Source organism: Netta rufina (genome assembly GCF_964035555.1).
Source record: "Netta rufina genome assembly, chromosome: 6".
NCBI lineage: Eukaryota > Metazoa > Chordata > Aves > Anseriformes > Anatidae > Netta > Netta rufina.
The window spans coordinates 34181190-34205275 of NC_140129.1; the positions used below are offsets into that span (position 1 = coordinate 34181190).

The 24086-nt window shown below is 39.6% G+C and overlaps 1 protein-coding gene and 1 long non-coding RNA gene across 5 annotated transcripts in view; both read left to right on the forward strand.

The window, feature by feature from the left end:
• Positions 1–10992, forward strand: part of MAP3K2 (mitogen-activated protein kinase kinase kinase 2) — a 49890-nt gene extending 38898 nt beyond the window's left edge. For both annotated transcript variants that reach the window (XM_084288739.1, XM_084288740.1), the window contains exons 15-17: positions 1251–1380; positions 2236–2413; positions 4048–10992. In XM_084288739.1, coding sequence (XP_084144865.1) covers positions 1251–1380; positions 2236–2413; positions 4048–4273 — 534 coding nt within the window. In that variant the 3' untranslated portion in view covers positions 4274–10992. The remainder of the gene's footprint in view (positions 1–1250; positions 1381–2235; positions 2414–4047) is intronic.
• A 420-nt stretch (positions 10993–11412) lies between these two features.
• LOC311210787 lies at positions 11413–23265 on the forward strand. 3 transcript variants are annotated; one of them, XR_014618553.1, is made up of 6 exons: positions 11413–12731; positions 12946–12995; positions 14790–14992; positions 17410–17506; positions 19676–20718; positions 21364–23265. It is a non-coding gene; the product is annotated as an uncharacterized lncRNA (long non-coding RNA). The 3 variants fall into 3 exon arrangements; XR_014618554.1 differs by having other exon boundaries at positions 19676–19795; positions 20623–23265; XR_014618552.1 differs by having other exon boundaries at positions 19676–23265.
• The last annotated feature ends 821 nt before the right edge of the window (positions 23266–24086 follow it).

A 24086-nucleotide genomic window follows, 5' to 3' on the forward strand; every position in this document is an offset into this window, starting at 1 on the left:
AACCAGTCCAGTTCAACCATCGTTTCTACATGATGTAATAAGCATGGCTTTTGCAGAAGTGCACATAGATAGTAAAGATGCGTTCAAGTTAAAACAATAGCCAAAGATGGGTACCAAAAGATGCTTCCAACAGTCTCACTCTGTCTTCTCTGTGTTTTCAGAATTGCTGTGGTTTGTACCATGCATTTGATTTTGGTATGAGAAGTGCCTAGCACTGTCTTTGAGAAAACAGCATTATTCTTAAACTCTTGGATTTCCTTGAATGTTAATATTTCTTTTTACTGTGCTTCACTTTGTGCTGTTTGAGTAGTCATCATCTCAACTATTCTCAGTTATTCTTAAAAAAGGAAAGGTAGCTAAGATAGGTGTGGGAATAGGTGCAGATGGAAAACCTTGGTTCTTGTGGTTTTTTGTTTTGTTTTGTTTTGCATAGCACTTGAATGCATGAACATGCTGAACTGTTCTACTTTCACTGGTTTGGTAAAAATAAATAAATAAATAATACATTCAGGTTAGAAAACTGTAGATACTAATTTTCTCACCAAGTGGAGACAGAGAGCTAAATAAAATGTGCTCTTATAAAAATATAGGATCTACATTTCTGAATAGTAACAGCATTGTACTTCACTGTAAGACTCCACAGAAGAAAAGTGTTTTTTTTTTCAGGTGAGTTCTGGGCTTTGTTTTGGGGGGATTCTTCAGTTCTTCTGAGATTTGAAAGGCAGTACCACAGAAGTAATCTGTGATTAACAGAGCCAGGTTATACAAAGATAGCTTCAAAACCATGAGGTTTTAATTTAACGTTATTTTAAACCAACACTTTAAGCACTGTCTTCCAGTTTGTGATGTTTTTCTTGACAACTTTTTTTTTCCCCAAGTAGAAACTAGCCCGTATAAACACCATCTGTTTCATCCGACTTGAGTATCATCATTTAACCATCAAAAGAACTGGGAGTAGTGTTTGACTGCAAATAGTGCTGTTCTCTTTTTCTGTACAACATGCTGGCACTATTCGGCTACTTGATAGTCGTAAAGTTAATAGCTTAATATTTCAATACATGACTTCTCTCTTCAGCCTCATCTGAGTAAAAGTATTTTCTCAGTGGAGACAAAACTGTGCTTTAAGATGATCTAGAAAGTCCTGAAACGTCTGCATTTCAGGCATAATCTTCATTGAAGTTTAACAGCAGTAGTATTGGGCCACTTGTGATCCTACAAATGTTACAGTGTTTCGTACTTCTTTGCCATAGGGTTCCATCAAAGACCAATTGAAATCATACGGAGCACTCACAGAGAATGTGACTCGTAAATATACACGACAAATTTTGGAAGGAGTTCACTATTTGCACAGTAATATGATTGTCCATCGAGATATTAAAGGTAAGAAGGAGGATAGTTCTGTGTACAGCTCAGTGCTCTTCACTATGAACTATGTTCTTGCCTTTTCACTAAAATTTAATTAAATTTGAGATGCCAAAATACTGACTTGTTATCAGTGTGATTGCTTTCCAGTGTTATTCTTGTCACTGTTGTAAAATGAGTCTGTTCTAGCAGATCTCTGAAAATGTTTCCCTAGTCTCCATCTGCAAAGCATTCATAATAAATTTTGTTCTGATTTTATTTTAGTGTAAGTAATTTGAATATATCAAAAGATCGTGTAACTACAAATAGATGGAGTATGCAGAGGAAAGCAACATGATTTGAAAATATTTATTTTTACAGAGTTTTGTTTCTATTAATTACACAGAAATTACCCAGCACTTCACTGTTACAAGAAATGACTGGCAGAGGTGACTTGCCTGACCCAAATGACTCAAACTTCTTCCACGTTCCTGCCAGGAAACTGATATCTTTACTTTTTCAGATAGAGATAGGTAACTTATAAGCGCTGCAAAAGCACATTATGAATATGTGGGAAGATGGTGAAGTGCAAAATATGCGTGTGGAACAACACCGTTGTCTTCCCTAAAACACTTACGATTTTTCTGTTGCATTGTATCAATAGTATTTTCCAAAAAATATTTGAATGTCAATGACATTTTTTGCATGCTTATGCAAATAAGTGTTTTGAGCTACTCTGTGACATAGTTTAAGATTTTACTTTAATGTGGTGTCAAGACATTTGTAGCAGTGTGAAAATTTCCCATTTCATTTTCTCAAGAAGGCTTTACAGAGTGACTGAAGTTTCCTGGAGAAGGAAAACAAAACAACACCAAAGTGTTTTTTTCCTTCCAGGAGCAAATATTCTGCGAGATTCGGCAGGCAATGTGAAGCTGGGTGACTTTGGTGCCAGCAAACGACTCCAGACTATCTGTCTGTCTGGTACAGGAATGAAGTCTGTCACAGGAACTCCGTACTGGATGAGTCCAGAAGTTATCAGTGGAGAAGGGTACGGCAGAAAAGCAGACATCTGGTATGTTACAAAACTTCTTTACCAAAGTGCATGATTTCAGAAGGGGCTCTTTATCATCCAGAGTTGGAGTGTTTTATTCTGGGGTTTAAGCTGAAGAAGGGGACAAGTGTGAGCACTGGCAGTCGTGTTTGGAGCACGTAACGCTGACATCTGGGAATTGTTGGTTTGGCAGTTCCTGAGCCTGTTAATTCAGGGGTCATACGAAAATCCTGTGAACTAACCTTGCATGAAGTTAGGATTAACAGACTGCTTGCAAATCCTGCAGAGTTACTGGGTGAAAGCAACATGTAAAGCTCTGAAGCATCAGTAAAATCAGTGTCCCGTAAATTAATACTTTGCTTAATTGAATTTTATCACTGAAATACCTCCAATGCAAAGCGTTAAAATGCTCCCTTAAAACATGAGCACATAGGAATGAATTAGCTAGATTTAAATGGGAGATTGGGTATGGGGGGAGAGGGGAGGTTTTTGTAAGGTATTACATTTTTAAGAATTAAAAAGGGAAAGATTTCCAGAACGAACATGAGAGAGTGTAACGCATCGCATAGGGTAACTTAGCGCAGGCCCAATGGACAGATCCTTTTGGCCATTACACTCCTTACACTGTGTGTGCTCTGAACACAGCGGACTGGGTAGGCAGCAGTAGGTGTGCAGAGGCAGTAACATTTTGTTTTAAAAGAAACCAATTTCTGTCCAACCAACAGCAATATTTTCAGTGTCAGGAAAATTCACTTAGCCTGCTTCAGATCACTTCGTAATTATTCTGCTCTACTAGAATGATAGAACAATTGGCATTTGACCTGTTCATTGCTGAAGTATTTGTACCAAGGTCAATGCTTGTTTTTTGATGGGGAAAATTATGGTTAAAACTAAGAAGAAATACTGAAGTGAGACTTCTGTCATTCAGTAAATTGTTATTGTGTAAAGAAATGAGCCTCTGTCTAACCAAGTAACTTCTTGGAAATTGAGAAATTTGTCCAACCTCTCCATTTGGCAGTATCGTTCATGTGTTACTGGAAGAGGCTGCTATTGCAGGGCTTATGGAACAGACTTTTCCTGGACATTTGCATGCCCTTCTGCCTTCATAAATCATTTAAACATCAGCTTTGTGTACAAAGATAGTTTAAGAACTTAAAATTTTGTTTCACAATCCATTTTAGTATCTTTAACTAAAAGAGGAAGATGCTACTGAAGGGTGGTTTTAAACTTTTTTTTCTTCCATGTTAGGTTTTTATCCCACTAACTGGGGACAAGTGCGTTTCTAACGAGCTAACAAAATACACAGTGTACTCTGCCTTTCAAGCATTCCTGTTGCTTTTTATTTCCATTAAGGACCTAATGAGCAAGAAAGCTTTCAAGTGCATTCAAATCCTGCAGGTGTCTGAAGAGCTGGAGCACCGGGCTTGCGTGGTGCTCTTGGCCTCTGTCAGCCTGCTGAGCGCCGAGACGTGAACCTGCAGGGTTCTGGTGTCTGGTCGCAGCCCAGGCAGTGTTGTCCAGAGAAATACCTGGGTATCTCTTCTATGAGGTAGCAGCTCTGGGCCCATGGTGTTTAGTAGCGACCTGATGTTTCTTGCATTCCCAGAGAGCACGATTCTGTTGTAACCTGCTGTCTCATTTTGCCTCTGTTTCAGGAGCGTAGGTTGTACAGTGGTAGAAATGCTCACTGAGAAGCCCCCGTGGGCAGAATTTGAAGCTATGGCTGCCATCTTTAAGATTGCCACTCAGCCAACCAATCCCCAGTTACCACCTCATGTCTCAGACCATGCTCGGGATTTCTTGAAAAGGATTTTTATCGAGGCCAAGTTGCGACCATTTGCAGATGAACTGCTAAGACACACGTTTGCACACTATCACTAACAGCCTGCCTCAAGTCAGCTTGCGTCTACTGCATTTATTTTCTATTTGACTGCACTTTTATTTTTTATCTTTTACAAAAAAAAAAGGAGAAAAAAAGACAAGAGAGAGAACGCGTTCTCTTGAATCTTTGTTTCACTTAGATTGTAAACAATCTGAATTTTGTATCTAAAATGAGAATCTTCCCTTCCCTGCTCCCACCAGGACTAGAACTTCTTGTTTCTATAATGTACTGATGTGGTTCGTGTAGATAAAGCACTTTAGTACATATTTGTTCCTTATTTAAAGGGGGAAAAAAAAAAGAAATGATTTGGATAGTCAGGAACTGTGTGACTTTTTCTGACACTGCTGACAGACTCAGGGTGCAGGGAAAAATAGACATGCAGCTAGAGGACAAAAAGGTTACTTCTCTGTGATTGTTCTTTATATTATAGGTACTTGCAACAGAGAGTTCGAAGTTCTTATATTTTAACGTTTTAATCAGTTCTAGCATTTTGTAATTTAAGCTGGATCATGTGGTTCTGAGAGTTAATTATAAGGCTGGAAGAACTTGGAACTCTTTGTACAAAAGCATGTCTAACTGGTACTTCTATGTGACCAAAAGAAAATAATAAAAAAGAATTCAATACTGATGTACTAGAGATGTTGGTGTAGAACTATCCTGTCTTTATAGGAAAAGAATTACAGGTAAACAGATTATGGACCCAGACTCCTAGGAACTTAGCATGCTGTAAGGGGAAAATTTCTGCAATAGAAAAGAGGTAGCTGTTGGATGTAAATAATTGGGAGAATGTCTCCTGCTGTATCTGCCAAAGAGAATCCTCTGTTGCATAAGCTTGGAGGGAGACAATTATCTTAGATAAGAAATAAGTGGTGTTGAGAGAGTTCTCCTCCACAATCCCATGAACGTTTGGGGGAGAGAGGAGTGACAAATCCTTCTGCAGTATGTGTGTTACATGATTCAAAATGACCTATAGGAAATAATATCTTCAAAGCTGTCGAGGGGCGCTAGGATGGAATGTATGTCAACATCAAGTGCCTGAATAATATAAAGTTCTTCCCATTATGCACTATAAGCATTGCTTTAGTAACACAGTTCAGTCATCTAGGATGTATTGACAATTCCTAAAATAAAATTAAACTTCTTTGAACACTAGGAGTAAGTCACTGAGAAAGATAAGACTCCAGTTATACTTCTCATGAGGCAACAATGAACAAGGAGGCACAGCACAAGAGATTGTATGAAGGATAGGCCAAAAGCGCAGAGCGCCAGCAACTGAATAACATGAGCGGGATTACTGCAGCCCAATAATCCAGTTGATCGGTGTTTTTTCAGATTTCCAACTCTCATAAAATGGATATTAATCCTCTTTCTCAAAGAGAATAATAAAAGAACAAAGGCAAAACTCTGAAATAGTCCTTCTCAATAGAGAAGTTCAGGTACTGATCAGGTACAGTTAACAACCAAATTTCACACTAGAGAAGTCAAGCTCTCGTATTTTTGTAGAATACAACATAAATAATTTAAAAAAGGAATTTGGAAATAAATTATTGGACTACAGAACTGAATTAATGTATACTGTTTGGATGATTCATTGCTTGCTTTTGTTTTATAAAAACAGAGCAGGCAGATGCTGTGAACCTTGTCTACTCTGACAAGACTCTACATTATTGTCCCCAGGCTCCACTCTGTTTTGTATCTTTAGAGGACTACCAGAATTATGAAATACATGGAGACAGAGTAATAAATTTACCTATTCTCATGCTAATTAACTCATGAGATTTCTGAATTTATCCTGTTAACTTCCAAATTTTTTTTACAAGGGCATAATCAGGAGTATGGATCTATCCTAATCACTTTACCTGTAGTGGAGTAAGAATGAATTTTGTGCCACCTCTCCTGACACTGAGAGTGGTGGCCTCCAGTTTGTGAGCATTGTACCCTGTTTATAATTTTCTCAGTCAGGGTGCACATCTGTGCAAGGTTTCCTGAGCATGGGAGGGGACAATCCTGACCAGGGAAAACTTAAAAGGCTGAAAGGAAAGTCTGCTTGTACTGACTTTTTGGGAGGGTTGGGGGGTGGGGGGGCTCTCTGTCACTAGATAAAAGCTATGAAAGCAGACTTTAAGGAGATAAGGAGAATGTGCGTGTGCTCTGCTGTAAAGGACCTTTGCTTTATAAGCAAAATGTAGTGACAGCAGGGGTGGGAGGGTTAATGTAGAGCCTAATAGTTTATGTAGCTAATTTAAAGATCATATAACCGAAATGATTGATTTCAAGCAGATTAAGAAGGTACCAAAACCAAGGTGAAAATGTATATAAAAATCAGTAGTGGACAGTGATACCTGAAAAGGAAATTTTGTATTACCAAAAAAGGACATTAAAGGGAAAATGTAACCAGGTTTATCTGTAGCATTCATAACATTTAAAGATACTATTCTAAAAAGAAACTGCACTCTCTGAAGCTTGAAAATTTTCAGAATCTAGTTTTCTAATACTGTGTCCTTTTTGTGAGACAGTGCTGGCTGATGTATATTGCAATACCACTTTCTCATTGTGAATTTAATTACTGAATAATTGAGTTTGCTGCTTTTGTGCCTTTTCTAAAAACGGCATTCAGTCATGACAAGGGTAAGCATTTTGGAACCAAAAAAAAGAACTTGAAGAGCACATATCAGAAAGCCGCTGAAGTAAAGACAGCACTTCTTAAATACAGACAACTTTTTGTCAGCTCCAGCAATGCTAGTAAAATGTTATTAACTTGACCAGGATTAGGCCTTAGCTGTGTTTGTTTTGTTTTGTTTTTTTTACTGTGTGGAGAATTTGTCCACTGAACTAAGCAACTTACAGTAAATATAGATGATTATCACTATAAATGCTTTGAGCTAGAAGTAATGATGAAGCTAAATCAGACCTTTTACCAGAAGGTTAGTTGATACTTATCCCCTTGCATGATGCACTTCAGTGTTGTTGTGTTGGGTAAAGCAATTTGTATTAAATAATGTAATGCCTCTGTGTACAGTGCCTGTACAACACTTTGTTGACCACTGGCATGATAATGGACAAACCCTTGCTCTAAAATTCCAGAGGGTGCATGGAATTGCATGCTTGAAACTCCACTGGAGGAGGTTTGCTGAGATGAGGCCCCTTCTCAGCTCACTATTTACGGTATCTTATTAGCAAAGACACCAGCATTTTAGAATCATCAGTTGTTCTTCATTGTTGAGTCCAATTACCAGAAAATGCTCATGCAAATAGCACTGTTGCAAGGATATGATTTGTTTTTCTGTAAATGCCACGATGGAGCTATGCTCCCCAAAAGTAAGAATCAAGGTTCACCGTGATTGTGAATTTACAAAGGATTTATTTATCTACTAATTAATTTTATGTCGTCTGTTTTACATATTAAGTAACAAAAGTTAAGCTGTTTCTGTAATGTGCTTTTAATGGTGGGACTCTGTCCTGTTAAACTAACAATTATGTTAGAGCAAGTTTTATTTTTAATTTAGGTGATAGAAATATCCATGCAAGAACTGAAAGTATGGATCTATTAACTTCATTCAACTTACTTTGACTTCTTGACAGTTTAAATTTAGTCTAAAATTTTTAACCGAATTTGCAATTCCAATTGCAGCCTAACAGTCCTTTATAACAAAATGAAAAGTTATTCATTTGTGTTTTTTTTTTTTTTTTTTTTTTTTTTTCCCCTTAGGTAGTGCCTTTTTATCTGTATGCCTTAATTTTGTTCCTCTTGAGCAGCATATTGAAATGCTATGGCTGTCATACAACTCCGTGTCACCAAACTGGGATTAGAGTGTATTTTGAAGTGCCCAAACCAGAATTCACATAACTGCATTAAAAAGTGTACTTTAGTTATAATCTGCTGCAGTCTTTTTACGTTGAGAATTTGAAAAAGTGATTTTTGGAGCACTTCCTGAGTGCTTCCTATGCTTGCACAGGTTTCATATTTGCATTTTGGAGACTGTATGCTGTTATGCATACCACAGAAAAGACGTGTTTCCATTCACAGAATCACAATTACAGCTGAGATTTAGCTTCCTAGCTCTGGGTACGAGACTCTGGGTTTCCTGTAGAGTACTTAGCAGATGTGAAATTCTAGTTGGTACATTAGTAAACGCGGTACTGTAATAAAAGTTGTTTACTTTCAGTACACAGGAATATTGTCTAAGCAAATCAACAGACTTCTCAGTGAAGCTGATATTGTTTCCATTAAATTCTTTCCTGTTTTCTTTTTTGGAAAATCCTAATCCTGCCGTTGTCTTGACTGAAAGCCTTCTTGCAGCACCTGTAGGTACAGCGCAGTATAGCAAGCCATTCTTTCAATGACATAGAGCAAACTGTAACTGCAGCTTCAGAGACTTGAGCAAATTGGTCAGATCTACAGTTATTTATAGTTAATTTCTTTTTAATCTTGAAAATCTGTCACGCATATAGAAAAGCAGAATTTGTGTGCTTGAATGTAAGTCTGTATGGTGTTTCTGGAAAAGCGAAAGTATTACTGCTGGTATCATTTCTTGCTGGTAACTTGCTGTCTTGTGTTAATGACAAGCCTGCAGTGTAAAACCACATAAAATTACCAAAGCTTTTCTATTCCCATATACATATAGCCAAAAGAGATGTTTCATGGATTAGTACTGTTACTTATAGATACGCATACTTATATATCCACCAGTAAGCTTATTGCTAACTGAATAAAGCAGGTACTAGTAAATAGACACCTCCCATGTTTAAAACATTTGGGTGTTTATATTTGCCGTTTCGATGCACAAAATTCATGACAGCATTAAAAGGAAAAGTGTTTTTTTTTTTTTTTTTTTTTAATAACTCTTTTTAACTTAATCTTATTTTTGTTTTTCTAAAAATAAGGCATAAGCTTGGTGACTAAACCTGGTGACTTTTTGTAGCCAGGCTTGAGCTTTGGGACATTTGAGGAATGCCATCAAGATAAGTAGATTTGTGACCTGAATTGCTCTGTGCACCATAGTAAGAACTTTTCAAAGCTGCTGGGAAGGAGTCTGCTTTACACCAGAGCCAGATGTCACCCACAGCTACCTGGGTGTACGCTGCCTTCAGGAGGAGCCACAAACCCACACCACAGGGGGCAGAACTGCTACCAGCCTGGTTGCTAAATCGGTACTCTATCAGAATACAAAGGAACTCTTTTCATTTCCAACCCCTCAGTTTATTTTTCTAATTGGCATAACCTAAATGCTGGTTAGGTGGCGGCCACCGAGAGCTCCCCATTAGGGCTGGAACTGATGCGGTGCAGCTTTAGCACCCGGCCCTGTGCCATGCAGCGGGGTGCAGCAGCTGGGGCGGTTCTGTGGGACCCCCTGCCCCGTGTAGGGGGCACGGCCCCGTCTGCACCACGCACAGCAGCTGCCTGGCTTTTCTAGCAATAGATATCTGTACTTGTACTTGAGGGGTAGGATGGATGGAGAAAGTAAAATTTCTCATCCTTCAAAGAAACAATGCGAGTAGTCTCGCTTTGGTTAGGTCTTAGGTTTTCATAAACTTACTTTCAAGGGAGAGGAACTGGATAAAAATACATTAAATTTGTACCTCGGGGTTCAGTCCTTATTTTGAGTCCACTGATGAGGATTGGAGGGCAGGGTCTTCTGTCAAGAGATACAAGGAAAAGGACACTTTAAGTGGATATTCCCAGGAAATATTTCAGTTGTTCACGTCGCTTACCCCAATAATAGCTGATCCTTTTCCCCAATGGTTATTTAATGTGGGTTTAAAAACAAAAGTTGTGTTTTCTTTTCTGAACCGGCATCGTCTTGCCAGTTCCCTAGTGTTTGTTTCTCGTTAATAGCAGTGTAAAGGTGGTGTCACCCCCAAATCTTTAACGGTTTATCAAAGCCTAGCGTCTGTCATCTCAGACCTCACAGGAGTCATATAAAGGAATATCACTGTATATACGCGGAGGAGACTTAGGTAAATCGGAACGTAGACTTTTAGTTTTCATGAAGCTATGAATACAAATTTGTAAATTTTCTCTTGATCTAATGTACATTTTTATGTAGCCATTAAATTCTCTATTTAATCTATCAGTTTCTCACTGTAAATGTTTTTACTCTCAGTTGAATGCTGGGCACAGTTTGTAATGTATGTACACAAAGGTGTTTTTTTCTATCAACGTTGACTTTTTTGCACATTTTTGGAAATATTTAATTTGTACACTGATTTAATACTCTGACCAATTGTTGATGGGTGTATGAGAATCACGTGTGTGTGCAATGTACTACTGTCTGGATGTATGGTTTTTTATTACTTTTGAGATGTTGCTATCAGTAACTGCACTGCTGTTGCTGCTTTACATGGAATATCTTGTGTATAAAAAAAAGGAAAAAAAAATTAAAAAACTAGCCTATGGTTATCTTGGTTGAGGAACTCAGGAGCCGAGCGTCGCTTGCCAGTTCCCTCTGTGTCTGCGGTGACTGTGTGTGTATATATCCCAGTAATCTTATTCCACAATTTCATTTCTACATTTTTATGAACTTGTTTTTTAAGGGTACTATGTTTAGTTAGAATAATTAAATATATAAAAGCTTTGAGAGATAATTTACTAGATGAATATATTTTCAGCTGGCTGATGTTCAGAATATTTTTTTAATTTTTCGTTTTTAACCATTCAAAATGTATTTGTATTTCCAGAATCAGACACGAATTGTACTTAGAAATATATTAAAACACTGTAGGGACAGCTGTGTGCCTAAGAGTTTTGTATTAATATTAAAAAAAAAAAAAGAAAAAACAAATCAACCTTTCCTCCCTCCCCCCCGCTCCCCCTCAGCCCCTTCCCGCCTTTTCTCCTCAGCCCGTTCCCGCCTCTCCCCTCCGGAAGTGACGCAGTGCCTGGCGGCTGTGGTGGCTGAGGCGGCTGTGGCGATGGCGGCCATGGGCAGGGAGGAGCGGGGAGGGGAGGCCGCAGGAGGCCGGTTTAGGCCGTGCCCTCGGCCGCCGGGGAGCTTGTGGAGGACGGCGGCAGCGAGCTGGGCGAGCAGGGCGCCGAGGAGTGCCGGCTGCGGGTGCCGCTCTGGGTGGTAGGTGCGCGGCGGGCGGGCCGGGGCCGTTGTTTCGGGGTGAGGGGGCGCTGAGGGTGGTGGAGGCCTGGGCAGGTGGGAGAGCTGGGTGGTGACCAGGCGCGTGAAGTTAAAAGCGCCGGGTCCTGCACCTGGCTGTGCCTGCAGACTGGGTGAGGAGATGCTGGAGAGCAGCCCCGCAGAGAGGGGTCTGGGGGCTGTGGTTGACAGCAAGCTGAATGTTGAGGCAGCAGCGAGCCCTGGCAGCCAGGAGGGCCAACCGTACCCTGGGGTGCACCAAGCACGGCACTGCCAGCCAGTCGAGGGAGGTGGTTGTCACGCTCTGCTCTGTGCTGGTGCAGCCTCACCTCGAGTACGGTGTGCAGCACAAAAAGGACGTGGAACTGTTGGAGAGTGACCATAGGAGGGTGACAAAGATGGTGAAGGACCTGGAGGGGAAGACGTACAAGGAGCGTCTGAGGGCACTGGTCCTGTTCAGCCTGGAGAAGAGGAGGCTGAAGGGAGACATCATCGTGGCCTACACTTTCCTCACAAGGAGGAGTGGAGAGGAAGGCACCGATCTGTTCTCTGTAGTCACCAGTGATATGACCCACAGGAATGGTGTCAAGCTGAGGTAGGGGAGGTTCAGGCTGGACATCAGGAAGAGGTTCTTCACCGAGAGGGTGGTTGCACACTGGAACAGGCTCCCCAGGTAAGTACTCACTGCACTATGTCTGTTGGAGTTTAAGAAGCGTTTGGACTTTACACTTAATGACATGGTCTGAATTTCTGGGTAGACCTGTGTGGTGCCAGGAGTTGGACTCGATGATCCTTGTGGGTCCCTTCTAACCCAGGATACATTCTTTGATTCTGTGCTGGTGGAATGGGGCTGGAAGCTTGTCTTGGCTCAGAGCAGGAAGCCAAATCTTTACTAGTTACTATGAGGGAAAAACACCCACATTGTTAATCTGGGAAAGCTTTGCTAATCTGGATGGTTTGTTTTCCATGCTATAGAAGGGTAAATTCTTAGGGTAAATACATTTTTGGGAAACATAAATACATTACCACCTGAATAGTGGAGTCTCTCTGTATCATAATGTCTACTCTATAGGAAAGACCTTATTTCCCTCAGGTACTGCTGGCGCACCCTCAGAATGTCCTTGTGTTTCCATAGGCTCCCGATGGCCATATTTTTCTGGAAGCCTTCTCTCTGGTTTACAAATACGCTCAGGATTTCTTGGTTGCCATTGCCGAGCCCGTGTGCAGACCAACCCACGTTCACGAGTACAAGCTGACTGCTTCCTCCCTCTATGCTGCTGTCAGCGTTGGCTTGCAGACCAGTGACAGCACCGAGTACTTACAGAAGCTGAGCAAGACTGGTGTCCCGGATGGAATAATTCAGTTTATCAAGGTAAGGCTGTTGTACTGGTAGAAGGAATACATCTGTTGCTACCAGCGACATCCTTTCCTTGCTGCCTCTCTTCCCCTGATATTTTTTGACATGTTTGTTCTGCCCGAAGATACCCTACTTCCTCACAACGAACTAAACTGCTCTGCAGCATTTGGTCCCAAACCTAGAGTTGCTGTTTGGCGTGTTCCTAATGACTGCTCTTGTCTGTTTGCAGCTGTGCGCTGTCAGCTCTGGGAAGGTGAAGCTGGTGCTGAAACATAACAGGTAAGCAGCTCTTTGCATTGGTAGTGTGGAAGAAGTCTTTGAGTTGCACGGCTGTGCATAAATGGCTGTGGTCTTAGTGTGCGTGGATTTTTACAGCTCCCAGCTGTGTGCGTACGTGTGTTAATACAGGGTCGTATTTTTAGTTGTTGAAAGTTTAATACATTTATTAATGATTTCAGTTGTTCCTGAGCTACTAGTGGCTGTCATTACATTTTTAAATGGGGGGGTCTTCCACATGAGATAGCATTTCTTAAAAAAATAAAATCCACACATGGATTGGATTTCCAGTCTCTTGCCTACTAAAGTACAAAGATTATTACGAAGATTACTAGCTGTGATAAATGTACTGGGGCTACAGTACATTACGGATAATTTATGAAAGCAATTGGTTGTATTTTTTCATATTTATTACATATAATATCCGAGGTTATTAATATGATCAGTCAATTAAAGTAAAGGAAAAATAAACCAAACTGACTTGTAGCAGCAGTATCTGCTGCTTTTTCATGTGAGTCCATTGTTTTCCTTTTGGACTTTGTGCAAACCAGGGGTAGCGGAGCTTACGTACTTTATAAAAGTAATAGAATGCAAACAAAGAGTACCTAGAAAGTATCTACGTGGAAAGGAGAATAATTGGTCTGCAAATTTAGACCTGACAGTGTTACGGTACTTTGGTTAATTCCGCCAGCAACACAATTTCTCTCAGTCCCTGAAATTTAAATTTAATTTAAAATTAATAAATCAATATTTCTATCATTTAATCGATCATTTTAATTAGTGTTTTATTAATTAACCATTAATTAGTAAATATTATTAATTAATAATTTTGATTTTAAGTTAAATTAGTAAGGTTCAAAGTTTAGGTATTATTCAGTATAACTAATATTGAGACATTGAGACATTGGAAAGTGAAGTTTGAGCTGCCTTTCTCCTGAATGACATGTACATTGATATTCTTAAGGCCAATGTTTTGAAATAATACTCTGAGATACTGCTAAAGCAAAGAATCAAATAAAAAAAAACGATGGCTGAGAAATATTAATACATGCACAGCTGCTTTGCTTATTTGTGTGGATCTCCTTGGCATGCTATTGAGAAGTAGCATCTTAGTGTTAGGTCAGAGGTTGGACTCGATGATCTTGAGGTCTCTTCCAACCTAGAAATTCTTTGATTCTGTGATCTCTTACCAACTATTCTCCATAGCCATAAAAGATGTCTAGTTCACTCTTTAAGTGCAGTTCTTGCTAGGTGGCAGGAGAGGGCAGTGCTGCTGGCTGATTAGGCAAGGCATGGCCACTGCAAGTATTACTCTTTCACGGTGCCAGAAGAGAGCGCAGCAGTTCCATAAACAGCTGCAGTCTGTTAAAGTAATTGTTAACTTGTTCATACAGTTTTGTTCTGTAACGAAGACTAAATGTGTCTTTATGTTTTGAGAATATGGATGAAAATGAATTTTTAGGGAAAAGGCTTTGACTGCAGTGGCAAGGAGATTATACAAAGTTCGTTCCCTTAATACTTGCTTTGTAATATGTGATAGTATTCAGTGAAACTACCAGGTGTGAAACAACTTTTTTCCAGTCCTGTTCCAGTCAGTCCCCTGCCTGTTCCTGTTGTGGTCACAGTGCCTCAGCCTGTATCTTTCACCCTTTTAGTACAGAAGTTACTGTATTAAGATTTGTGATCTGCACTGGACAGAAAGCTTTCGTGTATTATCACCCCCCCAATATCTTTTAAATTCCCTCTGGGATACAAAAAATAACTGGGGGTTACTCTGGATGTGTTTTCTATTTCTAGGTTTGGTGCCCACTGTCACCTGAATTTTATTGAGAATATGTAGCCATCAAAACAAAGAAACGGATACTGCTCTACACCATCAACCCAAATAAGTTCCGAGCCTGCCAATTCCTGATTAAGTTTCATGAGCGACGGAATGACAAATTCAACGTTTTTGCTGACAATGTGTTTGCACTGAAGGAGTATGCAATTAGGCTTGGGAAGTAAGTGTTCACAACCAGTGACGGCGCTGTTGTTTTTCTTCTTCCTAGAAAGTTATCTTAATCTCACAGATTTCAGTCACCTCTAGACATTTATTGTAATTCAGTGCACCACAGAAAAAGAGCCTTTAACAAGGACACAGGAGGGGGTGCTTGCTAAATAGCACAACAGTTTTTAAATGGGGTAGATGCTGTAGAAGTATAGCAGCAGAATTAGTTGAAGAAATACTAGGTGCTTGCTTTTTGTGTTCTTGACTCAGTTCTCCTTTCCACGCATCATGTATGGAGTTCCAGTTTACAGAGACATGTTAAAAGGAAAGGACAGTTGCAGTGCTAGATGAGATTGAGAGTGTTTTCGTGATGCCTCTGTGCCAGCTTCTCCTCGACCCCCACGTGTTCCTTTGGTACTGGCAGGGAAAGGCCATGCACATGACAGGAATTAGTTCGTCTATAACTTCTGGGGCCACGGAATTCAAATCTGCTTGGCCAGCTTTTACTGTCATGAGTCTTTCATCGAAAGTTGTATAACTTGGGCTGTTTATTTTTTACTGGTGCTGTTAATATACTTAAATGGCTGTTTTTGAAGGACTGTCCCTGTGTAGTTTTGACAGTATGTCAAAATACTGGAGAGGCATCTTTATAGATCCCTCAAACACCTTTTTGTAGGAAATGAAAGGTTTCATTTAAAAAAAAAATCAACCTAGCGCTGCATGTTCTATGTTCTGGGAAGTACTTAGATGCGTCTTAATTATGGTGAAGTAGGGTGCAGGGACAGTGGGGCTGCATGGAGGACTGATAGCCTGGTGCTCTAGGTTTTTCTGTGCTTAATTTAAATTTTCTTCCTAGTAGCTTGTATGGCGCTATGTTTGTGTTTCTGATAACGATAGCGTTGATAACACAGTGATGATGTTCTAGTTGTAGCCCCACCAAGCGAGGAGGCTGGGGGTGCGGCAGCTGGCCCAGGCTGGCCACAGGGGTGCTCTGGACCACAGGATGGGTGTCCTGCTCAGCACTAAAAGCTGGAGGGGAAGTGTGCCAGGGCTGCAGTTGCTTGGGGGCTGGCTGGGTATCGGTTGGCTGGTGGTGAACCATTGAGTTTTACTTCACTTGTTCTTCTTGGTTTTGTTTCTCTTTGTGTGTTCGTTTGTTTTGTTCTCCTCGAAACCTGTATGAAACCTACGAGTTTTCACACTTCTGCCCACTGATTCTCTCCCCCATCCCACTGTGGGGAGAGTGAGTGGGTGGTGGTGTGGTGTTAAACCACAACACTCATTTTTAGCACCCAGTTTGGGGCACGGATGAGATAACAGGTTCAACCAGAGTGCATTGGAGGAAATTTAAAATTACAATACCAGTTTTACAGTTTCTGGTTGCAATATTTGCTTATCCGTTGTCAACATTGTTTTATTTAGTCCATGCCATGCTTCCTTTTTTGCTGAGTACCAAATATGATAGCTCATTAAAGGCTGTTCTTGGCTTTTTCAGTTTGCTGTGATGTGTAGCACTTTAGTTTTGTTTTGCTTGGGAGACGTATGACAAAAGCATTGGCCTTGAACCTAACCTGGTATTTGGGCCCTGAATTGCTGGCGTCCCTGCACTTTAGGATCCATCTCGTAGAGACAATTAAGAATTAATGCTTTTTTCCTTTTTTTCCTCTCATAGCCAATTTGTGGATAAAACAAAAGAATGACACCTTCCCCTTTTTTTCCTGTGTGCTAGATATTTTGTGCCTTGTTACAATAACTCCTCAGTATCTTAAACATCCTTTGGTAACCAAAATATTCCTATAGGTGTGTCTCAAGAATGTGTTTTTGACTTTTCCTAAGGTTAAACAACTGTTTAAGATCATTGCTTGGGGTTATGCCCTGAGGAGTACGGTTACAGGTGGATAGGTGGGTGCATGGACAGGTACCTCCGATGCTCTGGGACCTCATCCTTGAACAGCTGTGGGATCCCAGCGAAGTGATAAAATGTTTGAAGGAAGTGAATTGTTAGAGAAGCCTGGATTTTCAAGTGTTTGAACAGGAAGCAAAGGCTGCAGCTGTTAACGTGCTAACTCAGTAGATTTGAGGAAAACATCTTTTATTTTAACAGCTGCCTCTAGTCTTTCATGTAGGCCTACTCAATGTATTCGGTCTCATCTACAGCTTCACTGGTGCACATAATTGCAAAACATTTGTAACTGCCAGAATTTATTTCTGTCAGGCTGGGTTGTTGTCAAGGGTTCCACAAGCTGGATAGCTGCCATAAACATCCCAACAAGCTAAAAGCAAACTGTAAGCTGTATCAAAATGTGGTCCATTCTTTTATCAGTTCAAATGTGTTCTGTGCTTCCTGATGTGGTATCTTTGTGAAGAAATGACTGAGAAACCTTGATTTGGTTTAATTTGCATTTGTTCTGTGGTTTGTTTTTTTTTCAGACCCTATGTATATGATCCTACTGCACAAGGAGAAAGAATGCAAATTCTACAAAACTTCAAGCACAATCCGAAAATCAACACTATTTTCATTTCCAAGGTAACTGAGGACTTCGTGTGTTATTGTATCCATTTTCAGAGAGAACTTTATTTAAGAGCGAGTTATATATGCACGTTGTGCGTTGGCCATCTTTGTATTGCAGCTAACAAAGGTGTACTTTGTACTCAGTCTTTATTTATGAAACATGCATATAAATATAGGATGCTGCTCAGAGACTGCTTCTGTGTTGTAAGTAGGGGATACGTCCTTCAATCTACCAGGAGCCAATGTTCTGATTGAGATTTCATCCCATGGTAGGTCTTGAAGACAGGAGGCTCAAAGACTGGGGCGAGTGCTGAGAGCCAAAAAAGGTAAATGAGATAGTTCTTAGGCTCTGTTTAGCATTTCAGTAATTAATAAGTTTAAATTGAATACTGAAATGTAAACAAAATAAACTGTGTCTTAAATAAGCTGTTAGGTTGAGATCACATGGGAGAGGTTTTTCTAAAAATATAGATGCAACCCTGTCTTTCACTTGCATCATATTTTCTTTCCTTTTCCACTTTTTCAGCCAGAAATGTATTTTCTTAAATATTTTCTCACATCTTTTTTGCCCTTCCATTATAATGTTGTTTTGCTGTTGCCAGAATAACTCCGAGGTTTTTTTTCCCCACTTTTTGTTTCACTTTTAACAACTTAAAATTAGCTTTGTGAAATATGCATAATATCAGTAGAAGCATTCAATGTTTCTGGAGCCAGACCTCACAGTGATTTTAAATTTTTTTCCAAAATGTGTGGATTTGAATATATTGTATGACCATAAAGCAAGGATTGTTTCTATTCTTTGATTCTGTCCTTTCATGATTGGGGGATTCTAGGGGATAAGTAAGTTGCAAACTGCAAAGCTATTTGTCTGGGATATCTGTGGAGTTGTTCCCCTGTAGCTGCAGTGCCAGTGAGCTCTGCTGACATGGCAGACAGGAGGATTTCTGGCTGGCGTTAGCTCCAGTGCTTGCAGAGGGTGGCTCAAGCAGCCTGACTGACAGTGATACAATCGATTAAAAGATGTAGTCGGCAGCTTTTTCAGTAGAAGTGAGGGCGGGCTTCCTGTCCAGCATTTTAGCCCAGTTGTTAGTCACTAGCAGGTTTGTATAAACCAGCTGTAACCAGCCTGCTGGTTTGGTGTGGTTTAGGTTAAGTGCAACTTGTCAAGCAATTGCTCTAATTGAGAACAAATTAACAGAAAGCCACCACAATGGAAAAACCTTGTCTGAAAAAGGGACAGATATCATCCGCTTCTGTTGAACTGTGGTTTTTGTTGTAATGAGTCTGTGAAATTAATTCTTTATGGTGACTTCTAGAGTCAGTGAGTAGAGATCACCTAGAAAACTGTCTGATTGTATTGGCATTTTCATTTTTGTGATGGATAAGCAGAAGGTCAGTAGGATTTAAACTTTTGTGTGGGCAGGGTTTTAGGAATCGCATCTTTGGTTACTGGAAATCTGACTGATGGCTCCCATTCATTTTTAGTTTGAGGAATATTATTGGGAAGGTGGTAGTGGGGTGCTTCTGTCACTTTTTTTTTTTTCTGTTTTAGTTTGTATGGAACTAAGGAGAACTGTTTCTTAGACATGAATTTCTGGTTGACTTGATGAACTGAATGTTTCCTAACAGACACCGACTTAAGGCTGTTCCATTAGCTGTTAAACAAGGAATGCTTAATCTACTGTATTTCAGTTTATATCTTCCCAAGACAAGTCAAAAAGTAGCTCCAGGCAAAAGTGGTTCTGCTTCAAGAGTTCTCTTGTACAGGGTGGTAATAAGCTTGAAAGTTGGTTTATGTCACAGCCTGTTGGCACGTATTTTAGAAAGAGTGAGTATTCACTAGGGAAGCAGTCATAATTTAGTGGAGGCTCTCCCTGTCAGGTGGAGAGTGAAATTATTCATAGTGCTTCAGTTCTGTGTTTGTCTATCTGGAAAATGACTCCTGTAAGCAGGGTAGTGGTTTTGTTTTTTACCTCTGGTTTTGTGTCATTTAGGAAACCTGACTTTCTTGCCCTTTTTCTGGATTACAGAGACAAAGTGCACTTTGTCTTTAAAATAAACTTTGCAAATTGATTTTGTGGAGAGATGGCTTATTTAAACACCTAGTTTTACTGTTTAGTTCTTTTTCGTTCTTGGTTACAGTGTTCCAGATGGAATTAATCATTTGATGTCTTTGTCTCCTAGGCATGGTTGCAGAGGAATACAATGCCTTTTTTTTATTCTCTTGTGTCCCAAGACACTCAGGAAACGGCATATTCAACCAAGCGACAACGGTTTCTTGTAGATCAAGGCTACAGCTTCAAGGTAACTCATCCCTTCTGTTTGTTACACACATGTAACATTCACAAATCACAGAATTGTAGGGGTTGAAAGGGACCTCGGGATCATCGGATCCAACCCGATTTCTCTATGCCATGGGGGCACTTTTTAAAGTCTGTAAACTTAGAGTGAACGGTGGGCAGTGTCTTGGCTTCTCAAATAGAGCCTTGTCATCACAGTTTGCTACTTGGAGTCTTGATTATTTAAAAGATTTTCGTTAGCTAACCAAAGTTTAGTTTTTTACTGTGTTGTGGTTTTGAGGTTGAATGTGGGATATATTTGAATTTTAAACCAATATCAGAAGCATTTACTATATCAAAGAGCTGGGGATCACTTAAAACTTGGCATCTGATGAACCGCTTAAAAGAATTATGATGCAGTGGGAATTCTTTGCATTCTATGAATCATGTTAGCACTGTTTTGCAACAACTGGAAACAGGCTATTGCAATTTAAAAGTACTTCTCGTAACTCCATTTTAGATTTCAGATGGTTATAGCACATGTGCTTCTTAAACAACAAGAGAGACAACAGTGTTAATTTGTCCATGTAAGAGACAGATTGCTTCCCTGATTGGATTCTTAAAACTAGACTTTTTCAGACATCCATTTTTGATTTAAAAATTGCCATTGACAGCAGCCCACAACATGGATTGATCGTACTAGTATTTTCACTCTGTTTTTCAAAAACATTGCTTTGTGTCTAATATGGATTTGTTTTTCCTTAAGCTGTATTTCTGTTGTTTTATCAGTCTTTGAGATCAGATGCAGCCCAGATTACTGATGTAATTAGTTTCTAATTCTGCTGACTCTAGATGAACTGGAAAAGGAAAATGAGGAGGAAAACCACTAGATAATTGAGGGAAATGGCTGAATTTGAATGTCTCAAAATGTCTTCAGGATGGAAACAGGTGGGAAAAGTGGGATTCTCACATATAAATGTACGCTTACCAGAACACATTTAACTGCGGGGAAAATTCTTGTGAAGTGTTCAAAATAACTTGTTTAAGAAAGCAAGCTGCCTATTCTCATGCTTCATAACAGAAACTTGAGAGCTTTACAAGAGCTCTTCAGAAAATGAGAATTTTCAATTAATGAAATATGTGGCACTATATTGCCAGTAGATGGCGTGTGCCCTGTATCCATGGTTATCAGATGAGTTACTGGGAATTTCGAAAAGAACTAACATAACACCCACATTATTTTTGTGTGCTTAGACACAAAATTGAAAGAGTCCTTTTGCTATGCTGCTGCTGTTTCGTTGCAGAAACCCACTGAATATTATCCAGGAGCGTTTGTACAATTATCAAATGATGTAACACCATAGTTATATCACTGATCTGGGGACGAATAGTCTTTTTTGCATAGCAAGATACGCCTCTCGTAGAGAGAATGCTAGGGAGAAGCTGCACAGCCGCCTTCGCCTCCGTGGTTACGTCAGACAGGCTGCAGGGTCATGATCCCCCCTCTGCTCTGTGCCAAATTTGGCAATTTGTCACAATTTGCACAGTGCAGGTCGTCTGCCGTTGTCCACAGACGCCTCTGCTCTCCCGTAGCAACTCGATCCTGGATGTCCTGCGTCTCACCGCGATTTCTGCGTCCGAGTCGGTGCTTGGAGTTTCTCAGCGTCTCTCAGGTGTTTCGGCTTCTGGCAGATCTCTCCGTGTCTCTGAAGTCTCTCCGTGTGTCTCAGCGTCTGCGGGTCTCGGCCTGTTCGGGCGCTATATGTTGCAGGAAGAACAGCCGAAAACAACGACAGACACCAGTATGGTCAGATCAGGCTATTCGGGTAATAAACAGAGCATGACTTTTATAGTGAACTTAACAGGGGCGGATAGCATCTCACACAAGATTATTGGTCAAAAGCACTCAAACAACTGCAAGAAAACAACCCCCTTGTGATAAGCAGTCACGTAGATCCCGTCCTTTAAGTCAGCTGCTGGCAACAATATTTTTCTAAATTCCTCAATTGGGCGATGTGGGAACACTGTCATGGGATCTTCTCATAGTCGTCCTGGTAGCTTGGTTTGCTCAGCTGCAGCAAGCCATGGGATCTTCGCTGTTTCAAAAATCCCTCAACACAGAGTTCTCCATCATTTGAAGACTAATGAGGAGGTGTATTTCTCAATAATAATTAAGGTTGTTTCAATAGGGTGCCAAGGAAAACAGCCAGTGCGGGAAGATAATTTTTTGTTGAAGTTTGTTTTTGTTGTTGACGTGTTTGAGCTTCACTGTCTATTACCATTTGCATGTTTTGCCTCCTGAAATATTTTTATTTTTCTTATAGCAAAAAAAAGCAAGCAGCATCAAAGCGCTCCTCTGCAACAGAAGCCTCTAACCTTAGCCTACGATGGAGACATTGACATGTAACATAAAAAAGAAATCCAAATGTAGACATTGACTGTCGTAACTGCTTTCTTTTTTGTAACTCTCAGACTTCTCAGTTTTTTGAGGAATCTCATTATGTGTAATATACCGGGCAGAACAGAAATGCCGCAAGCTTGAAATTTTGCCACCTCGTTATTAAGAAAAAAAAAAAAAAAAAAAAAAGGAATCAAAGTCTTGGATCTTGTGCAACTTTTTTTGAAGAGACTGGAAAATGCATCTCTTCCTGACATCAAAAGGAATTAGTATTTAAAAAAAAAAGAAAAAAAAAAAAAAGCACCAACAAAAAGGCATGACAATCCAGAGGAAAATGTGACATTTACTGTAAATGACAAGTTTGACACAGCATCATTATGCACTATATTAGTGCAGGGTTCTTTATTCTTCATATATTTCAACAATGAGTTTTATAGTGTTTACATTTTGTGCAAAGACTTTAAAACTGGATCATGTATTTTGAGAAACACAAAGAATGAGTTGGAGTATCTGAAGTTATCTGTTTTTTTAAAGTTTCTTCTTTCTTATCCTGTTTTCTAGTCTGGAATATGATTTCACTTCATTTCCACCTACAGGACAGAATAAGGATTGCTAAGAAAAAGCCTAGGTGGTTTCTTAACTGAAAATATTTTTTAAAAGGTTGAGTAGATAGGTGTTTTGATGAATGGCTAGAAGATTTGATTGTAATTTAAAAGTATTTTAAATTAAATAAAACCATGTAGATACATAATGACCAGTTTAAATTGTTACTCAGTTTAATTAATACAAACTCTGCTTTTGTATTTAAATTTTCTTATCTGAAGTATTTATAAATTATTTTTATGAATTTAATTACCTGACTTCATTTAATATACATCAAACACAAAAAGTTTGTAGAAGGTCTTGCTTTTTTAAATGTTTCAAAACCACTGAAAAGTTAAATGTTGTAAACATCTGGGAACATTTGGAGAGGGTATGTGTTTATAATAGTACGTGTTGCAAGTAAGAAAGTGCCATCTTGTGGTATTGACTTGTATTTATAAGCAAATAAAATGCTAAAGGGAGTGAGAATATTGCTTCTGGTATGTTGAATTAAATGTGTGTAAACAACATTCATTATTAGTCTTTTACTGTGTCTGGGATTGAATTCTGATTTCAAACAATTCTGGCATGTTTTGCGCTGTAGTGATTAGCTGAAGAAATACTGTAGACAAGTACAAGTTGAGAGAGTAATTGCAGATCTGGAGAACGCTTGGTCTTATTTTTAGCTCAATGCTACTTCTTATTTGAATAATTAGAAGGGGAAAAAAGAATTATTGCCAGCCTGGCATCTACATGACCCTTGTCAATGTGCAGCTACTTCACAGTGGTTCATCACAAGAGAAGAGCTTAACTAGGGCAGAAGGCAGTGCCTGTGGCGCCTTCTGAAAAGAAAGCGCCCCATTACAAAATAATGGGGAGAGAAATCTCCCCATTACAATTCTGTCAATGCCCAGAGATGCGGCTCTGTGCAGTCAAGCACGTCCTGTGTTTTGTATTTTGTTAATATTAGACACTTTGTCTGGCCTCTTCTGCTGTTTGCTTTGTTTCTATTAATTATCTTTGATTTTCTTTTGCTTCTTTATCAGCTTTGATTACTTTGTCTGTGAAACTTCAGATCGGCTTTCGAAAGCGAAGCAAAATGTAAAGTGGAGCTTTTTTCTCCCTTGCTGACACCAAGACAATGAATATGGATCAGAATTTTCATTTCCTTTTTTTACCACATCCATTTGCTTGATAGAACAAGCTTGCCAGGCTAGCTTTTCCTTGATAAACCTAATAAGGAAAAAGTGCTTTCCAACTCCATATTATTTTATGCCTTGTTTGTGACTTCAGCATCCTTTAAATTACTTCATCAGATGGCCAATTTCACAAACGG